The 24,539-nt window shown below is 28.8% G+C and overlaps 3 protein-coding genes across 4 annotated transcripts; 1 reads left to right on the top strand and 2 right to left on the bottom strand.

Moving 5' to 3' along the window:
* Positions 1 to 1,079: 1,079 nt before the first annotated feature.
* On the bottom strand, positions 1,080 to 5,036 carry LOC107645281 (uncharacterized). Its single transcript, XM_088492181.1, has 6 exons — positions 4,261 to 5,036; positions 3,140 to 4,174; positions 2,794 to 3,041; positions 2,095 to 2,242; positions 1,711 to 1,821; positions 1,080 to 1,622 (listed from the first exon to the last, which is right to left on the bottom strand). Exons 1-6 carry the CDS (start codon positions 4,930 to 4,932, stop codon positions 1,233 to 1,235), a joined length of 2,604 nt encoding a protein of 867 aa, XP_088348307.1. The 5' UTR covers positions 4,933 to 5,036; the 3' UTR covers positions 1,080 to 1,232.
* A 10,068-nt stretch (positions 5,037 to 15,104) lies between these two features.
* Positions 15,105 to 22,604, top strand: LOC107645280 (beta-galactosidase 5). The gene is made up of 17 exons (XM_016349270.3): positions 15,105 to 15,527; positions 15,621 to 15,716; positions 15,824 to 15,936; positions 16,087 to 16,153; positions 16,256 to 16,348; positions 17,287 to 17,430; positions 18,043 to 18,131; positions 18,261 to 18,366; positions 18,566 to 18,653; positions 18,760 to 18,878; positions 18,945 to 19,106; positions 19,205 to 19,383; positions 19,695 to 19,914; positions 19,995 to 20,102; positions 20,574 to 20,687; positions 20,788 to 20,990; positions 22,118 to 22,604. The coding sequence occupies exons 1-17, from the start codon at positions 15,354 to 15,356 to the stop codon at positions 22,227 to 22,229; spliced, it is 2,187 nt and encodes a 728-aa protein (XP_016204756.1). The 5' UTR covers positions 15,105 to 15,353; the 3' UTR covers positions 22,230 to 22,604.
* A 108-nt stretch (positions 22,605 to 22,712) lies between these two features.
* Positions 22,713 to 24,104, bottom strand: LOC107645282 (thioredoxin H1-like). 2 transcript variants are annotated; one of them, XM_016349272.3, is made up of 3 exons: positions 23,907 to 24,104; positions 23,664 to 23,786; positions 22,713 to 22,935 (listed from the first exon to the last, which is right to left on the bottom strand). In XM_016349272.3, exons 1-3 carry the CDS (start codon positions 23,988 to 23,990, stop codon positions 22,798 to 22,800), a joined length of 345 nt encoding a protein of 114 aa, XP_016204758.1. In that variant the 5' UTR covers positions 23,991 to 24,104; the 3' UTR covers positions 22,713 to 22,797. The 2 variants fall into 2 exon arrangements, with proteins under 2 accessions (XP_016204758.1, XP_088345390.1); XM_088489264.1 differs by having other exon boundaries at positions 23,685 to 23,786.
* Positions 24,105 to 24,539: the final 435 nt, after the last annotated feature.

The following is a 24,539-nucleotide window of genomic DNA, read 5'->3' as shown; positions in this document are numbered from 1 at the left end:
CATTAAAAATTTGTTTGCACTATTATTTAATAAAAATTCAAATACAGCTTAGTGATTTTTTTTTTTACGTCTTATTCAAGTTTAGATTATATATATGTCTTACTTTTCCTTCCCAAATATTCTCTAATCTCTAGACAAAATATTAATTATTTAGATTTACTATTTTTGAAAAAATAAATAAAAATAAAAAAACTACTTTATTATAATGAACAACTTATAACATTTTGTATATTAAGATAATTACCTTGGTATATTTTAGTTTATATTAGATTTTTTTTTTTGGTGCCTTTTAGTTTATATTAGATGACATTATGAAATTAATTTTTATTTTGGACGTATAAAAATTAATGTTTTTATATTTTCCAATCATTTATCTCTTAAAACATTTTTGTTTGTACATTAATATAAAAGTCAAGATTATTTTATGATTTCTGTAATTATAATTAACTTAGGTATTAGAAAGGAGAAAAGAATAAGAGGAGAGAAAATCATCCATCTCAATTAATGAAAAAGGGTTTGCCTCAGTTTAACAAGCAAATATTTTCTTTATTTTTTTTGCTGACTAAATATTTTCTTTATTAATCCTTACAAATTGTACTTCTAACTCTAATAGATGAAACATAAAATTTCATGAGATAATAATAAGAATTAATTTTGATATACAAACCATTTTATATGACCGTTCAATCATATTCATTCTTTTAAATAATCATTCACATGTTAACTATAAAAATAGTTACTTTTACTAAGAGTTTGTTTGGCTACCATTTTTAAAAAAAAAAAATTTTCAATAATATATTTTTTTAAAAATCTGTTACAAAAATAAAAATAATTTTATATTTAGATATCTCATGTAAAAATATTTTTTTATCTAGCAATTATGTTTGAATAAAATAAAATAAAAATATTTTTTTGTTCATTTATTATATGAAAAATATTTAAAAAAAAAATCTTTTAAAAAAAATGTAAATTGAAACTTTTTAAAAAAGATTTTTTTTCTAGTACTTTTACTTCTACTTTTAAAAATTTGCCAAACACATTAAAAACTAAACGCCCAAACAAACACTAATATGCATGAATGGATGGTAAGAAGAAATGTTATAAGGAAAAGTCTAGGAGCCAGCAGTTTTGTTGAATTTTGGTCAGCATGTAACCAACAGAGAGAAAGGTGAGTCATTGGATGACATCTCACACCATTAGATCATCATTGATGGCTATTTGATGGCTACCAATTACAAAAGTTGCTGGTCCCTAGCATTGCTCATGTTATAATATGCATGGATGGCTCCTTCTATGTCGAAATTGTCGAACTTCTGAACCTCAAGGAGCTGATCAAGGACTCTTGATTTGTGCATGGTCTCAGCAACGAGCGTAAACAAGTTCTCCGTACAATGACCTTTATGGGCATCAACGACAGACTTCAGCCTTTCCTCAAATGCTTGAGGCATGTGCGAATCTGTTTTCCTTGTGCCACCTCCCAGTCCTCTGAGTATGAGAACGTCATTCAAAAATACACGAAAATTGTTCTGAGGAGTAATAAAGAGATCCTTGGTAGCCTTACGAATCCTCTCTTTAGATCCCAAGAATAGATCAAGTGGATTGTATTGACTTAGCTCTGATATCTGCAAGCATATTTTTAACTTAAAACCAAAAAAAAGGAAATAGCATTGGGTCCTAAATCACCATGAAAAGTTAACTTGTGTGCTATACCGCGCCTTGATGCAACTTCAGAGCTTGATGCATTTCAAATCGAGTTACTCTCGTTTTGATAGCATTTCCTTCAGATACAAATCTAGATTGAGGAAGAAATCCCCATTTGGGCTGCTTTTTTAAAAAAGTAGTTTAAATTGTTACAAGCAGGGTAAAACAAGGGGCGAAAAATGAAAAAGCAGCTAGATTAGTGGGAAAAGATTGAACCTAAGAATAATAATATTGAACATGATGGAAAACAAGGAACAGAATTTCAAATTGGTGATAAGCCTATGTACAAATGTCTTCTCAGCAAGATAATGTTATATTGTTCTAAATTCTAATATTAATTTTTTTTTTCTTTTCAACAAATTAACCGAAATAGGGGAGAAAAAAATCCAGTACCATGAGAGAACACAGAATGATCAGACATAAGAAGACCAAAATCACATTGTTTATCAATCTGGGCAGCATCGACTCACCACACAGGACGTTGGCTAATAACAATCTTCTCAATTGATTCAAGGAATTTCCTAGACACCAAAACATGCACCTAACAAAATATCAAAACACTGTATTAAGATATCCCTAATCATTAACTTTCTCATGCCATAATTAACCACAGTATCATAGAAACTCTTATTACTAGCAAAACCCATTTTTTTCAACAGTAAAATTAGTCAAAATATAGTACTGAAAGAAACAAAAACTAAACAATGAAACAAACAATGCTGGAGCAACTATTACATTTATGTGATACATACTCCAGCATCAACATACTTAGAACCAAGCAATGGCATCATAACATGCTCGACAAATAGTCGGTCGATGATATCCTTTTCTGAAGAGGAAACAAGTTCATTCACATCTTTCCAAAGCAGAAGTTCATTCTAAATGAAACAATATTATTTGCTTGTTTAAAATTAGTTGGCATTGATGGAAATTGGAAACACTGAATAAGTTCAATTTACCGATATGCAACAATAACTAACAATAACTACGAGATCAGAGTTCTAGCATGCCATCAACCAACAAAGTTCAGACATCCAATTTAAAAAAAGTAAGTAAGTTAATTCCTAAAGCTTTTCTCTACGGTAATGTTACTGTAGTGTCGTCTCCTGCAAGCTCATGTTCTCCAATGCCGAATTTGGTGCCTTTAAGGTTGCATTGGCCACAAGATTTCCATCCTCAATCTTGACAGGGCTAACCTCAGAGAGAAGGTCCAAGCATGTTGCTTCACATACCCTTTCAAGCAGGTAGTGAGCCTTACAATACCCTAAAAGAAACTGTTCAGTGACATCACTGGGATCATAAGCTAAAAGCTCAGATGTCCGCGGAAAATAAGTTAAAGCCTGCATCATCTCAAATCAAATAATTTAACAAATCAGGATTGACATCAATCAATTGTACTAAGAAAAGATAAACTGAAAAGGAAGATGACTTTACATACAATATATCCAGGTAATGATGATCCACAAGGTTGGAGACCACAAAACTTCAATTTCAAGCCGGAAAACTGTTCTACTACCCTATCAATGTATGGTTCTGACAAGTCAATGGTGCCAGATGCATTGAGAGACTCAAACACCGACAGTTGATCGAACCAATGTGCAGCATTATTTAAGGCGTCGATGGCAAGGCGATAGCCTTGGATGGTGCCTTGATCACAGGAGAGAGCAATGTGGGTGCAGAGGGCTCCCAGGTTGAAGAGAACAGAGGCCTTCTCCAAATGGATGTTATGCTGAGAAGAGTGCTGTTGAGGGTTGATGGCATTGTACCAAACAAAGATAGGTGGGTTGGGTGAGGCATTCATAGGGAAGATAGGCTCAATCATGCAAAGGTATTTCAAATAACGGATGAGGCAGTCACGGCGAAGGGGTAGCGAAAGGTCATCACGCAGCATCTCATTGCGCAATTTGTGTAGCATTTGGAGAAGGCCTTCTACTCTCTTTGCCACGCTCTCAGAGTATTTGAGGACAAAGTAATTGCGCAGTGACTCATAGAGATTCAAGGGCTCACTCTTCTTCAAAGGAAGGAATGCAAGAATATCAGAATACGAAGAAGACATCAAAGACGAGAGGATTGCCGAATTTGTTGGATAAGGAGGAGGCATGTCCCATGGGTAAGCCACCAGCTTTCCATCCTTCATAATCTTAAAAGGACTGTATTCGGAGAGGATGAGGTCAATGTACACTTGCGATGGTCCTAGCTTGGATCTCCTCGAGAGCTTGCAAATCCTTCTAACTAATATCTCAGTGACACATTCTGCATCATGATCAAGAGCACAAGATTTGACCCTTGAGAATACATCAGGTTGCTCGGATTCGGGTAGGATGGATGAATGCCTCTGACGAGCCTCCGCCTCAAAGAATTTCACCTTCTGGTAAACATGAGTTACCCAGGTTTGGTCAAAAGAGTCGACATGTTTCCGTGCAGCCGAATCAGTACGCATCAGTTCATATGCTCTACGATAAAGCTCATAAACCTACATCATCATCATCATCATCATCAATTCATCATCATTAGAATGAAAAATAAGTGTAAAATCATCAATCAAGAGTGAAGACTGACCGATCTAAACGCTAGGGCACATCGGTGTTGTTGGAAAGCGTAACTGGCGTCGTTTTTGTTGAGGAGTTCGTGTAATTCGAGCTCGGAAGCCTGAGCGGAGAAGAGGAGGTGCAGAAACTCGGCGAAGAGGAAAGTTAAATCGAGGGTGGCGGAGACCACGTGCTTGGCAAAAACCTTCCAGAGTCTGCGGAAGAAATTGGCGGCAACTTTGAAGGCTTCGATTGCAAGGTGACGGCCAAGGGCGGTGGTACGGTCGCAAGAGGCAGCAATCTGGCTGTAGATGGCTCCAAGGTTGAAGACAACAGCGGCCTTCTCCAATTGGATGGCGCTGCGCTGTGAGGAGACCCCATCTCGATGGTCAGGGTTGAAGGCGTCGTACCAGACAAAGAGAATGGGGTCGGCGTCGGAAGAGATAGAGGTGAAGAGTGGCTCAACCATGGAAAGGCATTTGAAGTAGTGGATGAGGCAGTCACGTTGCATGGGAAGGGAGAGGTCCGCTCTACGCTCCACCATGTCCCGCCGGCATTTGTTTAGGGTTTCGAGAACGCTTTCAACTTTTTGTGCATCGCTCTCCGAGTATTTTGAGGCTACCAACTTACGTAACGGCACGTACAGCTCCACCGGATCAGTCTTCTTCAGTGGGATTGACAGCACCACATCATCGTTGTTCATGGCGGCGTCAATGATACAATTAGGAACCCAGAATTGGAATTGGATTTATGCTTTTTGTGTTTGATATTTGAGCAGCAACGATCTCTTTTGAAAGAAGAAGTAATATCTGTGCAATGTGAACACTTAATAGTTGTGTGTAGTTGGGATATCATATACTTGTTTTCAAAATTTGAAAAGCTATTTTCAAGTAATTTTGATATACTTTAATTTTAGGGAATTAAAATTCTATCATTTTAATTTCTATTTTTTTTTTGGAAATTATTATTTTTTAAAATTTAAATTAAATTTAATTATAAATATATATTTAAAAAATAAAAATATGTTTTTCTCAAAAAATAATTAAATAATATTAAAGGTTAACTAAAGACTGATTTATATTGTACAAGTAATATTTTTTTTAAAAATTTTAAAAATTTAGGGTACACAAATTGAACGGTCCAATTTTTATACCTCTTAAAAATTAGACGGTCTAATTTATATTGCGTAAATTAAATCATCCCACATTTTAAAAAAATATTACAGTAGATCACAATTTAAAAAAATATCATTATTAATCTAATATTAAAAATAAAAATCTTTAACAATTACCAAAAAAAGACTTCAGTTTATATATTTTATTTTGTTTGAACTTTAAATCATCTTAATCTTTTAATAAACTAACATATTTGTTTTATTTTTAATCTATATTTATTATTGTTATTATTATTATAATAAATTTTGTTAGATCCAAATAAAAGACATATTCATTATATTATATTGTTGTAAGCCAAAATACAATTGTAATGTATTTAATATTTTTAAACATGTCAAAAATATGGCTCACATATTACATAATTAGTCATACTAACAATATCCGTTTGTAATTAATTTTTTACTTTCTTTTATATTATGAGCAATTGAGCATACTGAATGATCTTTTTATTATTAAAATAAAATAAATTACACTAATTTTTACTAGCATCTAAATTCACTAAATACGTTTAATTAAATTAATAATTAATAATAAAAAATATCACTTATCACAAAATTTGGATAGATCAGCGACGGAGTCTCTGACGGAGGCATTTGGACTGATCCGTCCAAGTTTTGTGAAGATCAGGGACTTAAAAGTATTTTTTAATCGTCAGGGATAAAAATGTTCGCGGAACAAAAAGTCAGGGATCTATTTGTCCTTTTCTCAAAAAAATATAGTTAAAAAATTAAAGTTAAAAAAATTAGATTTAGAGAAATAATATTTTTTTATTTTATTTCAGTGAAAAAATCCTAATAAGAAACCTAGTATTCTATAGTGGGTGTTGTATTTTTTATTTCTTATTTAAATATTCATACTTCTTATTTTTTTAAGTTCTTTACTTATATCATCTATTAAATCATTAGTTTTTAATCTATATAATGTATTTAATGCTTAAAAATTCTTTAAAAATAACATTTAATTTAAAATATTAAACTTAATTACGATAAGCTAACGCTTTCATACAATAATAATATGACATGTCACAGGGGTATCTTATCTTTTAAAATTTAGAGAGTTAAATAGAATTTATCAAATTTTTATAATTATTTGGTTAATGTAAACTAATTTCAATAAAATTATAGTCATTATAAGAAGTACCTGCTCAATTGAAAGTAGAACTTGTTGATCTACAAAAGCCTCTGCCTTTTGATAATTGAATATCATCCATTTACAAACTTGTATATATAGATGTTTTTAGCTTCCGAAGAAACAAGTGTCCATGGAAATATCCAATAATATTGATATGTTAACCCGTTAATGGGCCTCTCTGTATTAGCCCAATTTGTTTGAATCCATTCAGGCCTTTTTGTTATCCATTCCATCATTTTTGTCATTTAAAAACAAATAAGACGCTTTCTCCCATACATAACAGAGAAAAAGAGAAACCAAAAGAGAGAAATTCTATGATGCACGGACACTAACATGGACACGGGATACGACACGATACGGAACACGCCAACATGCGAATTTTAAAATTTTACATGACACATGGATACGCATATATATAAAATATAAAGTATTTTTTAGATAAATTGTAATGATATTTTGATATTTTATTGATATTAAAATATAAATTAAAATTTTAATTATTTTTAATGTCTTATTTTAATTATATCAAGTATTTAAAATATTTTTTTTGTTTTAATAAATAATAATATATACTATATCTAAATTTATTTTAAGAATATATGTTAAGAATAAGACTGAACATGCGAACACATGATGGTATTTAGGTGTGTCCAAACGTGTTCGGAGAATAATTTTTTATTTTTTATTAAGATATGGTTGGACACAGCAGACACGCGTGTCGGACGAGTGTCGGTGAGTGTCGTGTCTGAAATGTGTCCGACACGCGGACACGATAACTAAGCGAAATATCCGTACTTCATAGGAGAAATTACATTTGTTAGTTCACTAATTTGTTTAAGTAAGTATCGAGAGTTCGAATTTTGCCTTATGCATACAGTAATTCATTAGCCAACGACAAACCCTTAACGGATTAATCCTCAACAAATAATTGTCGCTAAGATCTATTTTCAATTTTTCAAATACAGAAAATATACAAATTATTATATAGTATAGTATATATCCTATAAAAAGGTGCAATTTGAAGGCTATTATTTCCTAATTTCTTTCTATTAAATGTTAACTTTAGCTAATAGTGCATCCTATACACTCATGTTTTGATATAACAAATAACAAATTACAACATTAGTGAATCTTCCATGTATCTTCTATACTTTGATAAATTAATTAATGAAAAGGTTTTATTATATGTCTAGTTTGATTTAGATACCAAACCTTTTTGTATTATTAGTGTGTCGGCAAGAGAAAAAGAATGATGAAGATCTAACCCTACAACTTGTAAATGCATTATATTTTAGTTAAAGAGCTTTCCTATTCAAACAACTATACACTTTGACTCTCCAAAACAATATTGGGGAGGAAAAAGAAAAAAACTCTCTAAATTTCAATACCTGAGAAAATAACCGTTAAAAGTAGAAAATATTTTACACATGATATATGTTTGTCATTTGTTTAATATAAGTATTTTCTGCATTTAACTATATCTTAATAATAAATAATTTTTTTAAATACGTTCAAACACATTCAAATATAATAACTATATATTAGCATATTTAATTTTATTTTTGCCCATATTCTTAAAACAATTATACTATATAAAAAAAATTAATCATTAAATCAGTTATTTATATAAAATATATGTTAAAATATAAAATATATATTAAAAATAAATTAAATAATATATATATATATATATATATTTATATATAAATATATAATGACTGATTTAATATTTATTTTTTTATATACATAGATAATAAAATTTTTGTTTTTAAAATAAATTTAAAAATAATATATAGATTTAATGAATAATCAATTTATCCTACATGGATATGGATAACCCTTTAAATATATTTGTAAGCATGGTAGAGACTCAAAAGCATATACTCACTTTAAATTGAAAGAAGCACTATCCTCCATCCTTTTCTTTTGTTTTCTCTTCTGATTTTTTTTTTTTTTTTTTTTGGAAAGAGTAAAAGTGAATGCAAAACAATACACCTCATTCATGAAGCTTATGATTAGGGTTACACAATTTTATCAACCTAGGGTCACCACATGCCATCACAACCATTCATCAAAAACATGTAATGATGTTCCTACCCTATATACATGGTCCTTAATTTATTACACCTTTTTTCTTTGGCAATTTTTATTTTCAATTCAATGTGTAGCTTGCACCGACGTAAAGGGAAAGACAACAATATCCATATATCCATGTTTTCCTATCTTCCTTGAAGTTGCATATAATATATATATATATAGTAGTTAATTTGATAGCTAATTATATAGAAAAATATAGGTAGATAATAAAAATATTAAATAATGTGAATAATAAATATATTGGATGTTTAATTTATTAGGTATGTAGATAGTTATCTTAATATTAAAATTTAGTTGGATAATTTAAAAGTGTAGTGTGTTTTTACTTTATTAGACCAATTTTAAAATTTATTGTTCATAAAAATTATTGTCTATCTAACAAAATTCTAATATTATATATATATTTGTTGTTTTATACATTTTTAATATATTTTTTATACGAATAATTAATTTAATAATTACTTTTTGTATATACATAACATTATCTTAAACAATTGCCATGTCTCTCCAATTATTATATATACATGTTTGTTATTAGTTATTTATTTTTAGGTATGGGGGATTATATAAATGTTTAATTTGGTATAAAGTTATAAATTAAAATACAATAAAGTTATGAATTAATGTCTGGTATATATAGATTTATTTGTCTTAGATTTATTCATGTATATAGTATAGTACTTTTATATATATAGTACTTGTTACAATTATTACAACTAACGCATTGATAGTAGTTGAAAGTACTTTCCATTTTCAAATTGTGAATTAAGGCACTTAATTATAATAGCCGTGATAATAGTTGCTTAATGCTAGTATATTTCTTTTTCTTTTTCTTTTTTTTTTAAAAAAAAAAATCTAATTAGAAACGTGATGCCAGCTATAGTATAGGGAATAATCAAAGTAAAAAAATAAATAAATTAAAAAGCCTGATAAGATATATAGGGGAATTTTCAATTCTGGATTGAAATAAAAGTCAACATCTGATGAGTTTACATCAACAATCGTCAATTTTCCTTCTTTGGATGAGACTCATCCGAAGATCACTAAAATTACTTTTTAATAAAAATAATAAATAAATAAATAAAATAGAACAATGATGGTGTTTGCACATGTGTACTCTTTATATTCCTATATTTCTATATTTATTATGTGACATCATAATCTACCAATAATAACCACTTCTATATGGTGTCATTTATTCATTGGATGAAGCACAAACAAGGACAAATCCATGGCAATAATAAGTAATATAATTTCGTTACTTTACCAACAATATTTATGTTAATTTATGCCAATTTTTATTTATAATTATATTTAATAAAAATGTCTTTGTGAACATGTCTAATAAAAATGTCATTTTTATGATCGTGTCTAATAAAAATATTTTTATAGATATATTTTTTAAATATATTTTTTTATACATATATTTAAAATATAATAATTAATTATTATTGACAATAAATTGATAGATAATCTATTAGTACCTATACTTTTTCTAAGTAATAACACTCCACTAAGAGGGAAAAAAAAGGAATATGGAAATTTTTGCTTTAATCCTTCTAAATAAGACCTTAGGTAGATGAACTATGCTCTTAATTTGTTTGTATATTGTTATTGGCAAGTGTTTTTTTTTTTTATTTATTTATTTGTAATGCTCTATATTATATATATAGTACAATCATTTGAGTATTTGACACATTAACTAACATTATTATTGCTCCTCTGTTAATTATTACTGAATTTCATAATTAATTAGTTTGGCTTTGGCATCTAAAACATAGGTAAATAAGAACTTTTATTCTATCTTATTATTTGCATATTAAATATATGTCATAGTGAGTTGAACCTTTTCATGTTTTCTAATATAAAATGAAATTATTATTTTCATTTTCATTTTAAATTTTGGTTATTATAAATTCCAATTTACAAATGATGTGACAGATTAGCACTAAAACTAACATCAATGATTGACATATATAAAAAAGAAATGTTTTGTACTGTAGTTATTTTATTTGGTATCTAGTAGTTTTTTTTTTTTTTTTTTTTTACCAAATATACAAAGACTCAAATCCGTGGCAAATTTTGAAAAGATAGGAGACTCGAATCCGCAATCTCTTAATTGAGTATAGAAAGTCTATGCCATTTGAGTTATTACTCATTGACTTAGTATCTAGTAGTTTACTATTAAATGAACTATAAAATTGTATAAGATATTTACGAGAGAAACGGGACTTAGCAGCAAAAAATTGTCGGTAATGCCGCAAATCGATTGAGTTGTTGTGGTTTTTATTTCGTAATTAGATTCCATTCTAAATCTTATGAATTTGTGACTGTTTTGGGATTCAATCGTCGCAAATCTATTAAAAAATTGCCACTATTTAACGTGTCTTTTACAGCGAAACAAGGATATCTATAAGTTAGGGGTGTACATGGTCCGGTCTGGTCCGAAGATTCAGTCCGGTCTCGAACACTTTAGAGGCTAATTTAGTGTGATTTCATCGGGTTTAAGATTAGGTAAGGGTCTAAAAAATAGATCCGGTCATTATTTCGGATTAAGTCCGGGCCATGGCTTAGGTCACCCGAACTCGGTCCGGTAGCCCGGTTATCATACACAATTAATATTTTGTATTATTAGTGATGGACGATGACTATTATTATGTGGAATTTAAATATTGTAAATCTTAATATTTTGTGTTATTAGACATTATAAAATTATAAATTAATGTTTCATATTTAAAATGCATAAGACTTTAGACTAATGTATAATATTGTGTTATTTGTATTGATTTAAATATTTGGTGTTATTAGACAATATTAGTATTAATTATGGTTATGCTTTAATTTTAGAGAAGGGTTGGTTCTTGTTATATTTTTTTAAGTGAATTTTATTATGTGAATTGTGAAATAATGATTGGAGATTAGGTGATTTTTACATGCTAAAGAATCAGTTTTTACCCAATTTTCACCCGGCCCGAAGGTGCATTGGTTTCATCGAATTTAAAATCGGGTTAGAGTCTAAAAATTAGGTCCAGTCTATATTTCGAATCGGATCTAAATTAAGCCAAACCTGATCTGACCCGATTAATGTACACCCCTACTATAAGTAAAAGAATACGTATTATTATTATACAAAGAAAAAAAAAGTATAAATAACGTATTTAATTTTTATTCCAAGTTAATTACATTTCTAAATCAATCATTCCTTACGATGATTTGTTTTCCACTTTTCCTCATATATCAACTTGACAACAACAAGTTTCAGTTATTCATCAAAGCTAACGTGAGAACCTTTCCTTTTATAATGATTTTGGTTGAGAAATAAAAAATAAAAAAAATAAGACAAAAGAAAATTAGAGAGTAGTCAAAATCACGAGACCACAAATAAGAAAAAAAATCAAATAATATATATGATGCATGGGCATGGCACATGGAAGAAAGCAAGCAAGCAACCTCTTAAACCCCACAAAGAAAAAAAAAAAAAGAAGAAGAAATTAAATAAATGGTTTCACGAACATACAAAGAGAACAGATCAGACATACAAGATAAAATTTGTCTTGGAATATAATATATAATATAATGAGAATAATTAATAAATTGTTTTGGTGAGGATAATGGATCTTATTTGCACATGCAAACCAATGAGCGAATATGATGGAAAATGGGGTAAGGGTCAGCCACCACTATATGTACCTAAAATTTGTAAATAAATTGTTATATATAAATTAAAAATCAATCCCTACTATATATATTTATGTATAAATATATTATAAAAAAATTCATAAATAATGACAGTTTATTTTAAAATAATTTTTAAATTATTGTAATATTTCTATTTTACTATATGTATTTTTTTTATATAAATAATAAATTTAATAATTTTTTAATAAATAATATAATTGTAAAATGATGAGTCTTTTTTCATTCATTTCCTCCCAAATAAAAAACATAAGAGATACAAGAGGTAATAATATGTAGGGATGGCAGTGGAGTAGCTTCCTGTATTCATTTTTAAATTTGTTCTTCGTCTTTATTTTGATCTTCGCTGTAAAAAAATATTATCTTCATCTCCATTTTTTGTAGGGTTTTATTTTATTTTTTTATTTTTTTTGCAGGAATTTCATTTCTCATCTCTTTATATTAATAATTTAGATGAAAATTTTAATAAAAAAATTTAAAAATTTATAAAATATTATTACAATATATAAATAAAACATTATCTAAACTTACAAATCTAAAAATATAAAATAACACATTATAATCATAAAGAGAAAAAATTAAAAATATAGAACGACACAATGTTAGTATTATAAAAAGAAGAGAATTATTTTTTAAATTAAGATTAAATTTTTTAATATATATTATGTAAAATAATTAAAAAATTTATATTAAATTAAATTATTAAAAATATTTAAATAAATTTAATAATTCGGAGATTAGCGAAGACGGATGACCTTGCTCAAATTTCTACACCTGTTTTAAGGAAATTTTACCCCATCCTCCACAGAAAAGAATTTTTCTTTTTCGAATCTTCATTTAAGACATTCTTTGCAATAATTCTTACTTTTTGGAGAATTTTGTCATTCCTAATATTATGGTATATTTAGTTTTAATTGAACTCTTTTATTTGATGGCTTACCTTTCGGATCTTATGAGTTATCATTAGAAATTAGATACATTTAATGAGAGTTTTATTGAAGTTGTATTTACAAAAGAAAAGTTGATCCATCTATCAATAAATATAGAGCTGCATATGAATTGGATAATATTCGTATATCCGTGGTAATTATCCGCATCCGATCTAAATTTTGTGGATATTATCCGATCCGCACTATGGTAGGATCAGATTACGGATTTGGCAGTGATATCTACGGATTCGATCCGCAAATTCGTATATTCACACATCACATATAAATAGCACAGTCTAAGAAAATAAACACTGATGTGATATAAATTTTAGTATGTTGTTTTATGAATTTTATGATATCTTGTTTTTTATTTTTTATGTTGTATTTTGACTTAGAATAATTAAACTTAAATCTTGTGTTATTTTTTTTATTATTCAAGAGAATTTTTATTGATAATATTTTAGAATTAAATATGCTTAAACAGATGAAAAATGAATTATTTTTTGCAAAAATAACCAAATAAAATTTGAAAATATTTTTTTTTATTATGCGGATATACCCGATATCCGATCTAGTCTGAAAAATTGCGGATATCGTATCCGATCCAATTTAATTAATGCAGTGCGGATCGGATAAAATTTTAGGTTATATCCGATCCGATCCGATCCGATCCGTGTGCAGCCCTAAACAAATTTCTGAATCCAACATGGTGGTGGTGTATTCAAAGTGATACAGTGCTAATTAATTATTCTATATGATTCTTCTTTAAAAAAATCATTTTAAATAAATTGATACATTTAATTCAGTAATTTCTATAGCCTAAAATAAATTTGTTTATTTTGCACTCTAAAAATACATGTTAAAATTATAATTAAATTTTTTTATTAAAAATATAAAAAATTAAGTTTTTAATGCATTTATTTTATATTTATTAAAAGAAAAAACTTAAAACCTTCTATTATTATTAATTAAATCTAAAATAAAAGATAAAGCGGTGTATTAAAAGAGATAACTATCTGAAAATGAAGAAAGTAATAATAGCATGACCTAATAGTTAAAGTAAACCCAATCCAATTTTAACTTAATTATTCTCAATCATTAATATGGAGAGTAAGGTAGTTGTCATGTGATTTAGATGCCACAGAATTAAATAATGGAGAGTGAGGTACTGTAAAATTTAAATTATTTGTTCTATTAATTAAAGGGATATATAGGACAATCTACATCTACCCTTTCAAGATCTCATTAGGTGGGAGTTGAATGCCATTATCACCCCTTAACTAATGGAAAAATATTAAATAAAAACAAAAACTAGTTAATAATAATAATACCTTAGTAAAATTTTTAAGTATGTCGTCGTACCGGTGTTTCAGTGATTTTTAACGTTGATCTTAATTATAAAAAATATATATAATATATATAATTAAGATCAACGATTAAAAATCACTGATATATCGATATAACGGTACATTTGAAAATCTTTCAATACCTTATAAGCATTCTTACATCAATATAATTATAGAAATATTACATTTATTTGTTCAAGAAAGAACAAGACAGTATAGCTTTGCATAGATTTTATAACAAAAAGAAAATTCTTTTTCCATAAAAAATAAAAGAATGATGATCTTCTTCATTGTATTTGTGACAACACTTCAATATGTTCCTTAATTTTATTTTTTTGTCAAAAAGAAAAAAAAAACAAAGCTTCTTTGATGCTAATTAAATAACTTGGTGTAAAATTGAAGTCTCTGAACCCAAAAAAATAATAATAATAATAATAAAATATGTTCAAAATTTGAAAAGCAATCACTTTCTTTATTACTACACTCTCATCAGAGAGACACATAACCAAACCAAACATCAAAACAAAACAAAAAACAATAATAAAATACAAAAATTCTCTGACATGTTCTGTGAAACTTTCAGTGTATAGTCTATAACAACCAAGTACTACTAACATAAATTCAAACAGAAGCACAATGTTCATATACTGAGTTCTTAGATTCAGATTTCAGAACTAAACTTCTCTCTCTCTCTCTCTTTCTCTCTCTGTACTTCTCTTGAACTTGAACTCTTTCAATAATTAATAAGCTATGGAAACTAACTCAGTTTCCAAGCTTAGATTCTTGTTCTTCATGTGTGTACTTTTTGTGGGGTGTGATTTGATCCAATGCAGTGTAACCTATGATAAAAAAGCCATTGTTATCAATGGCCAAAGAAGAATCCTCATATCTGGCTCCATTCACTATCCTAGAAGCACCCCAGAAGTAAAGTCACAATCTTTTTCATCTTTGTGTTTGTAAAAACATGATCTTTGTTATGTTCTCACATTCATGTTTGTGCTTTTTTGGTTTTTCTAGATGTGGGAGGATCTGATAACAAAGGCCAAAAATGGAGGACTTGATGTAATTGATACCTATGTTTTCTGGAATGTTCATGAACCTTCTCCTGGCAATGTATATAACTACTATGGATCTTCCATTTGGAGTTCAAATTTTCAAACTTTAACTGTTTTTCTAACACCCTTTTTCCTTTTTATTTTTTTTTAATTTATTTTTTGCAGTATAATTTTGAAGGAAGATATGATCTTGTACGGTTCATTAAGACAGTGCAGAAAGTGGGACTCTATGTTCATCTTCGGATTGGTCCTTATGTTTGTGCTGAGTGGAATTTTGGGTACATTTTCATTCATTCTCAACTTCAAATTTTGTTTTTCTAATTTTGTTTATATAGTACTATACACTTTAATGTTGTTGTTTCTTTTTATTTATTTATTTATTTTATTTCTTAGTATGAATATTTAATGTGAATGTGATGATTGTGTAGAGGATTTCCTGTTTGGTTGAAATATGTTCCTGGCATCAGTTTCAGAACAGATAATGGTCCTTTTAAGGTTGGAACTTGGAACTTCATAGTTTTTCCCAAAAAAAAAAAGGAATGGAATGAATGTTATGTGATTTTTGAGTTGATTTAATTGTTGTCTCTCTATTATTAGGTAAAGATGCATAGATTCACTGAGAAAATTGTCCAAATGATGAAGAATGAGAAGCTATTCCAATCTCAGGGTGGCCCTATCATTCTTTCTCAGGTATGAACTTCTTCTCACTTTATCACATGACTCAAGTTCTTGTCCAAAATTAACCCTACACATGTGTGTTACTGTAGTTTAGTCTCAAATAGGTTAAGTTTGGAATAATTTAATTGTGAATTTTGGTTTGTGTTGTGATTTCTCAACATCTTTGGATCTTATGTTGCACTTATTAAACGTCTCAAAACCAGAAAGGGGGATGCTCCTAAAGATGCGTAAAACGTCTTTCTGCAAAGACATTTAGGTGTCGTATTATTATTGGACGTAGTAATGAATCGATTAATTTTGAATTTTTTAACAAATTAGAATAAAACCGATTTTTTTACAACAATAACAATAAACCCAATTTTTTTTAGGGATTTAATTGTATTTTTAAATTTTTAGGAATTTAATATCTGAAAAATAAAAAGTCAGTGATATAATTGTCTTTTTATTAAAAAATTTAAAGATATTCGGTTTAGATGGTATAATTCGATCGGATCAAATCGGGTCTAATAATTATAATAATGCAGGCAATTAGGTTTATTATTGTTGTTATAATAAATCGATTTTGTGCTGATTTATAATAAAATAAAATTATTAACCGGTTTAATAAGAATGTCCAATAATAACATGACATGTGTGAACGTCTTTAAAAAAAAACATTTTTAGTGTTTTTATTAAAGTGGTCTCCAACCAAAAATACATAAAACAAAACAAAACACAATTTGTCTTCTCTTCAAACAATTTTTTTTTAATTTTCAAAATCTTAAAAACAGAAAATATTAAAAATTAAAACAAAAAATGAAAATACAAATATAATTTACCCATAAATCTTATTTTTGTTTTCACCTCCCACTTATAACATTTTAAAAGCAGAAAATAAAAAATGAAAACAGAGGCCAAATGTACCTTCACTATGTTACATCTTGAAATTCAAAATTATTTTGAATTGGTAGATTGAGAATGAATATGGACCACAAAGCAAGTCACTTGGAGCAGCTGGTCATTCATATGTAAACTGGGCTGCAAGAATGGCTGTTGGGTTAGCCACTGGAGTCCCTTGGGTTATGTGCAAAGAAGATGATGCCCCAGATCCTATTGTGAGTTCATATATTGCACTTTAGTCCTTAAGCTTTACACTATTTTCACTTTAGTCCTTCAAAAATAAAAAAAAATGCAATTTTGACACTCTTATTAGCTTTTTTAGGTAGTGTTTGTTTTGAGATACTGAAACAGAGACTGAGAGATTGAGACTCAGTATCATGTTTGTTAGTTCAGAGATTGGTATTAAAATTTCTGTTTCTGTCTCCAAAATTTCAGTATTTCAGTATCTCCAAAAAATAGGGACACTGGGGACTAAAATTTTTAGAGATGGAGACTGAAACTTTAATAACATTTTATACCTAAAATACCCTTATTTCAATTAATTAATTCCAATTTTATTCTTTGTGCAAATTAAATTAGAGTTTCATTCTTGTTTCAATTTTTGTCTCCCATTTTGCACCAACCAGAATACTGAGATTTATTTTAATCTCTGTCTTTTAGTCTCTGTCTCTCAATCTCAGTCTTTCCGTCTTTATCTCTCCACCAAACGCTACCTTAGTAACCATTGATGAAAATTTTGCTTACAAGGTCAATATGCAATTTGAGAAAGTTTAGGGAGTAAAATGCAAATATCTATAAATTCATTTCATTTAATTTTTTCACTACAGATAAATACTTGTAACGGATTCTACTGTGACTATTTCACTCCAAACAAACCATACAAGCCTAAACTTTGGACTGAGTCTTGGAGTGGCTGGTAAGATACCTATGATATAATAATAATATAATAGTCTTTTTTTTTTTTTTGAGCTATAACTCATTGGCATAATAATATCATAGTGTTGATGAAATTAGTTTCTTAATTCTTACTATTTTGAATTATTAGGTTTACTGAATTTGGTGGACCAATTTACCAACGACCTGTTGAGGATCTAGCATTTGGAGTTGCTCGTTTTATTCAAAGTGGAGGCTCATATTTTAATTACTACATGGTTGGTCACCTTTGTTAATTTATTTCCTCGCCTTAACTAAATTGGTATATCATATAATTTTATTTTGATATATTAATTTTTTAATGCACAAATTTAGCAAAACTTGAATTGGCAGTTATTTTAAAACCGAGGACTAGTTTGCAATAATATATAAAATTGATTTTTACAAATGTGGTTAATTAATAATTATTGATGATAGTACCATGGAGGAACCAATTTTGGAAGATCAGCTGGAGGCCCATTCATTACTACAAGCTATGACTATGATGCTCCAATTGATGAGTATGGTGAGATTAATATATTCTTTGATTATTTTGTTTATTCCTCAATTTAACTAAGATCCCATCGTATAATGAACATACATGTAATTGGATGGTTCTTGAATTTGTTCAGGATTGATTAGAGAACCTAAATACAGTCATTTGAAGGATCTTCATGAAGCTATTAAGCAATGTGAACCTGCTTTGGTTTCTTCAGATCCTGTTGTTAAACCTTTAGGAACATATGAGCAGGTATTTCAACTTTTAAGTTGTATATACAAATAAACTACCCTTTCAATGGTCCTTCTCTTTTTGCAGGCTCATGTATTCTCTTCTGGAAGAACTTGTGCAGCTTTTCTGTCGAACTACCACTCGAATTCTGTGGCTCGAGTGACATTCAATGGCAGACACTATGACTTGCCTGCTTGGTCCATAAGCATTCTTCCTGATTGCAAAACAGATGTTTTCAACACTGCAAGAGTAAGAGCATCTTAAAATAATATATATATTTCTTATCATCAGCCTTTATATTTGCATCAAATTACTGATTGAATTATTGTTATATGAATTTGATGAAGGTGAGGACTAAACCTTCAGCAGCACAAATGTTACCAAGCAATTCAAAATTCTTATCATGGGAGACCTATGATGAGGATGTGAATTCTTTAGAGGAATCTTCAAGGATTTCAGGTTCTGGTCTTAAGGAACAGATCAGTGTTACCAGAGACACTAGTGACTACTTGTGGTACATTACCAGGTAAAGCTAAAATTCTGATTGAATGTTGGCAATTCTCACTGTTAGAAACAAGAGACTAAACTAGAGAAATGATTTATATATTATTGAGTGTGTTGTGTAATATTAAGTGTATTCAAGTTGTCTAGAATGATACAATATAAAAGGATATTTATAGGTATTAAGAGAATCATAATAATAAAGACGTAATATTCTATAATAAATATTCAGATATACTAAATAATACTAATTGATCCTAATTATATTCTAACACTCACTATGAAAAGTTATTAGTTTTTGTGCATTTCTCAACTATTTTCTGTTTTCATTTCCAGTGTTGACATTAGTTCATCAGAATCGTCTCTTCGAGGCGGACACAAGCCTAGCATCAATGTGCATTCGGAAGGCGACGCGGTCCATGTGTTTGTGAATGGACAATTTGTAGGTTCTGCTTTTGGGACAATGGAAAGAAGAAGTTTCACATTCAATGGCCCTGTCAACCTCCATGCCGGATCTAACAAAATAGCACTACTCAGCATAGCCGCTGGATTGCCGGTTAGTACTCCATTACTTGTACTCTAAGTCAAGTGTTTAATTCAACATGCACTCATTACTGGTTCATTATTTTGTCTTAGAATGTTGGATTCCGTTATGAAACATGGAAGACAGGTATCTCCGGAGTTTCCATCCAAGGTCTCGATCATGGACAGAAAGATTTGACATGGCAAAGGTGGTCCTACCAGGTATCATTGATTTTTTATATTGCTTCTTCATATATACATAGAGTTTGTTTGGATGAGTTTCTAAAAAAATATCTTTTTGAGTTATTTTTTTTAAAAAGATCTTATGGAAAAGTACAAGTAATTTTATGTTTGGATATCTCATGCAAAAAGATCTTTTTATTTATTAGTTATGTTTGGGTATAACAATATAAAAGTACTTTTTTGTTTATTTATTACATAAAAAACATTTTTTTTTTAAGAGAAAAAGATCTTTTAAAAAAATATGTAAATTACAACTTCTCAAAAAAGATGTTTTTTTTTTTTATTTTTCTAATGCTTTTACTTTTACTATTAGAAATTTGCCAAACACGCTAAAAAATAAAAAAAGATCTTTTTTCATTGAAAAAATATCTTTTTTTATCAAAATAATGGCGCCCAAACAAGCACATAGTATTCTTTGAATATAAAATAATGTATTGTATTCATAAACAGGTTGGTCTTAAAGGAGAAGCTATGAATTTGGTGTCTCCAATTAAGGTCTCATCTGTTGATTGGGTTAGAGAGTCACTAGCCACTCAAAACCAGCCCCAATTGAAATGGCACAAGGTAAAAACAATAGCATGCTAATGGAGTTATAGTTTTTTTTTTTTTTTAAATAATACAATAATTGGTTGGTTCAAATATATTGAAATTGGAACCTTTTCAGGCATATTTCAATGCACCTGATGGAAATGAACCATTGGCATTGGACCTTGGAAGCATGGGAAAGGGTCAAGTATGGATCAATGGAGAAAGCATAGGAAGATATTGGATGGTTTATGCAAAGGGTCAATGCAATTCTTGCAACTATGCTGGCACTTATAGACCTGCAAAATGCCAACTTGGTTGTGGACAACCAACTCAAAGATGGTACCTTTTTTATTTTCATTTTTTCTTGCGTGTTTACGAATTTGTGGAAACTCAGGTGCAGTTAACTTCACGTGACGTTGATAACTGAGAGTCGTTAGATGAAAATTTAATCAAATTATTCAAATCATTTAACGGCTCTCAGTTATCAGCTTCACATGAAGTTGGCTGCACCTGAGTTTTCACCTTACAAATCACTTTCAATATTTACTTGTGTGCAAGCCGTTGACTTTTTGCACTTGTGTAGAGTAACATAATAGCAAGGTTTTGAAAATTGATTGGTCATTGAACTGAACAAAATTAGAAATTTAAAGGTTTACACCTTTAACCAAAGTGTAATCTGATATAATAAAATAATGGGTAAAGTATAATTTTTATCATTAAAGTTTGATAAAAGTTTCAAAAATATCCTTAAGTTTTATTTTATTTCAATTTTGTCTTGAAAGTTTTCGATTTGCATCAAATATACCCATGACGGCTAATTTTTCAAAAAATTTAAGATCAATTCAACAATAATTTTATAAGAACAACTCTCAACACAAGCAAATCAAGTATAATTTTTATGTATTATTGTTAGATTAGTCTTAAATTTTTTGAAAATTAAGCCGTCAATGGTATATTTGATGTAAATCGAAAATTTTTGGGATAAAATTGAAATAAAATAAAATTTAGGGGTATTTTTGAAACTTTTACCAAACTTTAAGAACAAAAAATATACTTTACCCTAAAATAATATATTTTTATATAATATATATTTTAAAAAAATGATTCTTTAAAAACAATGATTCTTTAACCTATTTTTTGCAACTAGTGTTGGTCTAAATTAAACTGATCATATGACCGATTTCCAATTAACCCAATTAAACTAACTGATTCAGTTCGATTTTTATAACCATGCATAATGGTGTGCACATTTTGGTTTTGTGACTAGCAATTACTCTCTATGCTAGAATAATGATGGAAAACTTTTTCTTTTTATTTTTTTTAATAAAATTTAGATAAATAAAAGTCACTTTTAACCAGGAAAACAAGAAACACACCCTAGATATTGTTACCTTATTTGTTATTATAGTGGACAATGTAATAACAGACTTACATAACCCCATTTTCTGCTTTGGATAATTTTGTAGGTATCATGTTCCAAGATCATGGTTAAAGCCAACAAAGAACTTAATAGTAGTTTTTGAGGAATTAGGTGGGAATCCATGGAAAATATCTTTGGTAAAGAGGACAATACATTGAATATGAGCATACAAAATGGTGAGTGGGGTCATTCATATAGTTATGAATAATAATTATGATATACATAGCTTGTCTTCTTTTGAAGTTCTCTCTGGCTTTTGCTGGAAATTAAATGGTAGATAATGTTGGTGGGAATAAAGAGTGGTTACTAGTTAGTTACATATCATATATGTGATAATTGAGCTTCACATGGTACATAGTCTTGGCTCAATCATTGATTTGGTTATATCCATATTTTCTATGATATAACTTTGATCTATCATCAAGATGGACCACAAGTGATTGAATACAAAATTTATTTGTACTTGAATGTTAATGTATCTAAGTTGAAAGAGAGAAAATTAAGAGATTAAGGTTGTGATTTCTTTTAAACCATGTTAAGTTGCCTATTATCTTATTTGTTAATCATTTGTTTAAAACAAATAATATAAAGAGCTAGATCAACTAAAAAAAATTATTGCAGCAATGTTACCAAAAGCTTCATTGATAGTAACCATCTAGAATTATCTTATTTTGAGAATAATAAGCAAATTGGGTCTAAAAAGTAGGGATTGATATTGCAACAAATTTAATAAGAAGCTGAATGCTTGGCTATTGCATGTTCTAGTTCTTCCTTCTTGGCACCAACAACCCTATCCACTGCCTTGCCTTCTTTGAAGAATATGAAGGTTGGCATTGCTTCTACTCCCCATTCCTCAGCAATATCCTAACAAACCAAAGTGTTCTTTAATTTTAATTTGTTTCTATGATTCCGTTACAGTGAAAACTCATGTGCAGTCGTTTTTATATGAAATTGATACTTGAGAACTGCCAAATGATTTAATAAATTTAACTAAATTATCATCTAATGATTTTTAACTATCAAACTTCAGGTGAAGACAACTGTATACAGTCTCCACCTTGTATTATTAATGTGACACCATAAATATATATGAATATATGATAGGGGGAGTTTCAAGTGTATCGGGAATATCGGTGTTCCAGTTATTTTAATTGTTGATTTTAATTAATATATATTATATATATTTTTTATAATTTAAATCAACGGTTAAAACAACTGGAACATCGGTGTTCTCCGGTACACTTGAAAAGTTTCGGTTTAGTTACTCTATTGATCCCTATAGTTTCGTAAAATTTTCAATTAGGTCTCTATACTTTTTTTTCTTTTTAATTTGGTCCCTGTACCAAATTTTTTTTTTCAATTAAGTCCCGCTTAGTAGTAATTGGCTTAATTTTATAGGGACCCAACTAAAAAAAAATTGATACAGGGACCTAAATAAAAAGAAAAAAAAAGTGTAAGGACCCAATTAAAAAAAAATTGGTACAAGGACTCAATTAAAAGAAAAAAAGTATAGGAATCTAATTAAAAATTTTGCGAAACTATAGGAGCCAGCAGAGTAAATAAACCAAAATTTTCCTATATGATATGCTTACCCTCATTTCATCTACATCCACCTTGAGAAAGATTACATTGGGTGTCTTCTTAGCAAGATCTGCAAAAACTGGACCAATGAAACGGCATGGACCACACCAAGTAGCTGTGAAATCCACCGCAACCTGTTCAAATAATAAATTAATTATTAAATTTTGAAACCATTTCATTAACTTTATACAAATCTTTCCACCCAAAAAATATTTAAAAAAAAAAATGTTATTAGAAGTTTGTCAAATAAATACCAGCTTCTTGGAATCGGTTCCTAACTTGAGTTGATCCTTCCATGTCTGAAGGCTTTTAACAGGGATGACTTGTCCTTCTGCCATTTCTAATTTTTCTCTTCCAAATAAAAACAATTATTAACTTTTCTCTTTGATGATTCTTCTTTGTTTAGCAACAAACGAAAAATAGGACGTTGAAACAAAAAAACTGGTCACCACTTATTCATGCCTTAGACCCCAATAAATTCGGCAAATGCTTTGCAAATTGCATCTTAATATTTTTAAAAAATATAAGTTAATCATAACTATATCATAATTAACAATTTAACATATCAAGTTTAATACATTGTGGAATTTTTAATCATTAAATATAGTAAAGCTACAAAAATTGGTATACGGCCCAATTTCAAGTCCATATTCATTTTCGCTTTCACGTGGTCATTTGCAAATGTTTTTGATTTGGAAAAAAAAATTAGAGTAGTATTTTAATTCCTAACTTTAGACCAAATTTTAATTTAGTTCTTAATGATTTAAACATTTTAAAAATTTTTAATAAGTTTAATATTATTTTGTAATTAAATTTAATACGAATAATTAGTATATTTAAAAATTAATATAATGTTTAATTTTAGTACATAAATAAAATCGACTTAC

Source organism: Arachis ipaensis, chromosome B6 (assembly GCF_059453495.1).
Source record: "Arachis ipaensis isolate K30076 ecotype BB chromosome B6, ASM5945349v1, whole genome shotgun sequence".
Classification (NCBI taxonomy): Eukaryota; Viridiplantae; Streptophyta; class Magnoliopsida; order Fabales; family Fabaceae; genus Arachis; species Arachis ipaensis.
This window is presented reverse-complemented; position numbering and strand designations above follow the sequence as displayed.

Excerpts from the sequence above, each read along its gene's own strand:
- LOC107645282 (XM_016349272.3), bottom strand. The coding sequence starts at position 23,990 with ATGGCAGAAGGACAAGTCATCCCTGTTAAAAGCCTTCAGACATGGAAG. Across the intron at positions 23,787-23,906 it reads GAACCGATTCCAAGAAGCTG|GTTGCGGTGGATTTCACAGC; the intron begins GTATTTATTTGA and ends TTATTTGAACAG. Across the intron at positions 22,936-23,663 it reads TGGATGTAGATGAAATGAGG|GATATTGCTGAGGAATGGGG; the intron begins GTAAGCATATCA and ends TTGGTTTGTTAG.
- LOC107645281 (XM_088492181.1), bottom strand. The coding sequence starts at position 4,932 with ATGAACAACGATGATGTGGTGCTGTCAATCCCACTGAAGAAGACTGAT. Across the intron at positions 2,243-2,793 it reads TTGCAGGAGACGACACTACA|GTGCATGTTTTGGTGTCTAG; the intron begins GTAACATTACCG and ends ATATTTTGTTAG. Across the intron at positions 1,623-1,710 it reads TGAAGTTGCATCAAGGCGCG|ATATCAGAGCTAAGTCAATA; the intron begins GTATAGCACACA and ends ATATGCTTGCAG.
- LOC107645280 (XM_016349270.3), top strand. The coding sequence starts at position 15,354 with ATGGAAACTAACTCAGTTTCCAAGCTTAGATTCTTGTTCTTCATGTGT. Across the intron at positions 16,154-16,255 it reads CAGATAATGGTCCTTTTAAG|GTAAAGATGCATAGATTCAC; the intron begins GTTGGAACTTGG and ends CTCTATTATTAG. Across the intron at positions 19,915-19,994 it reads GCATAGCCGCTGGATTGCCG|AATGTTGGATTCCGTTATGA; the intron begins GTTAGTACTCCA and ends ATTTTGTCTTAG.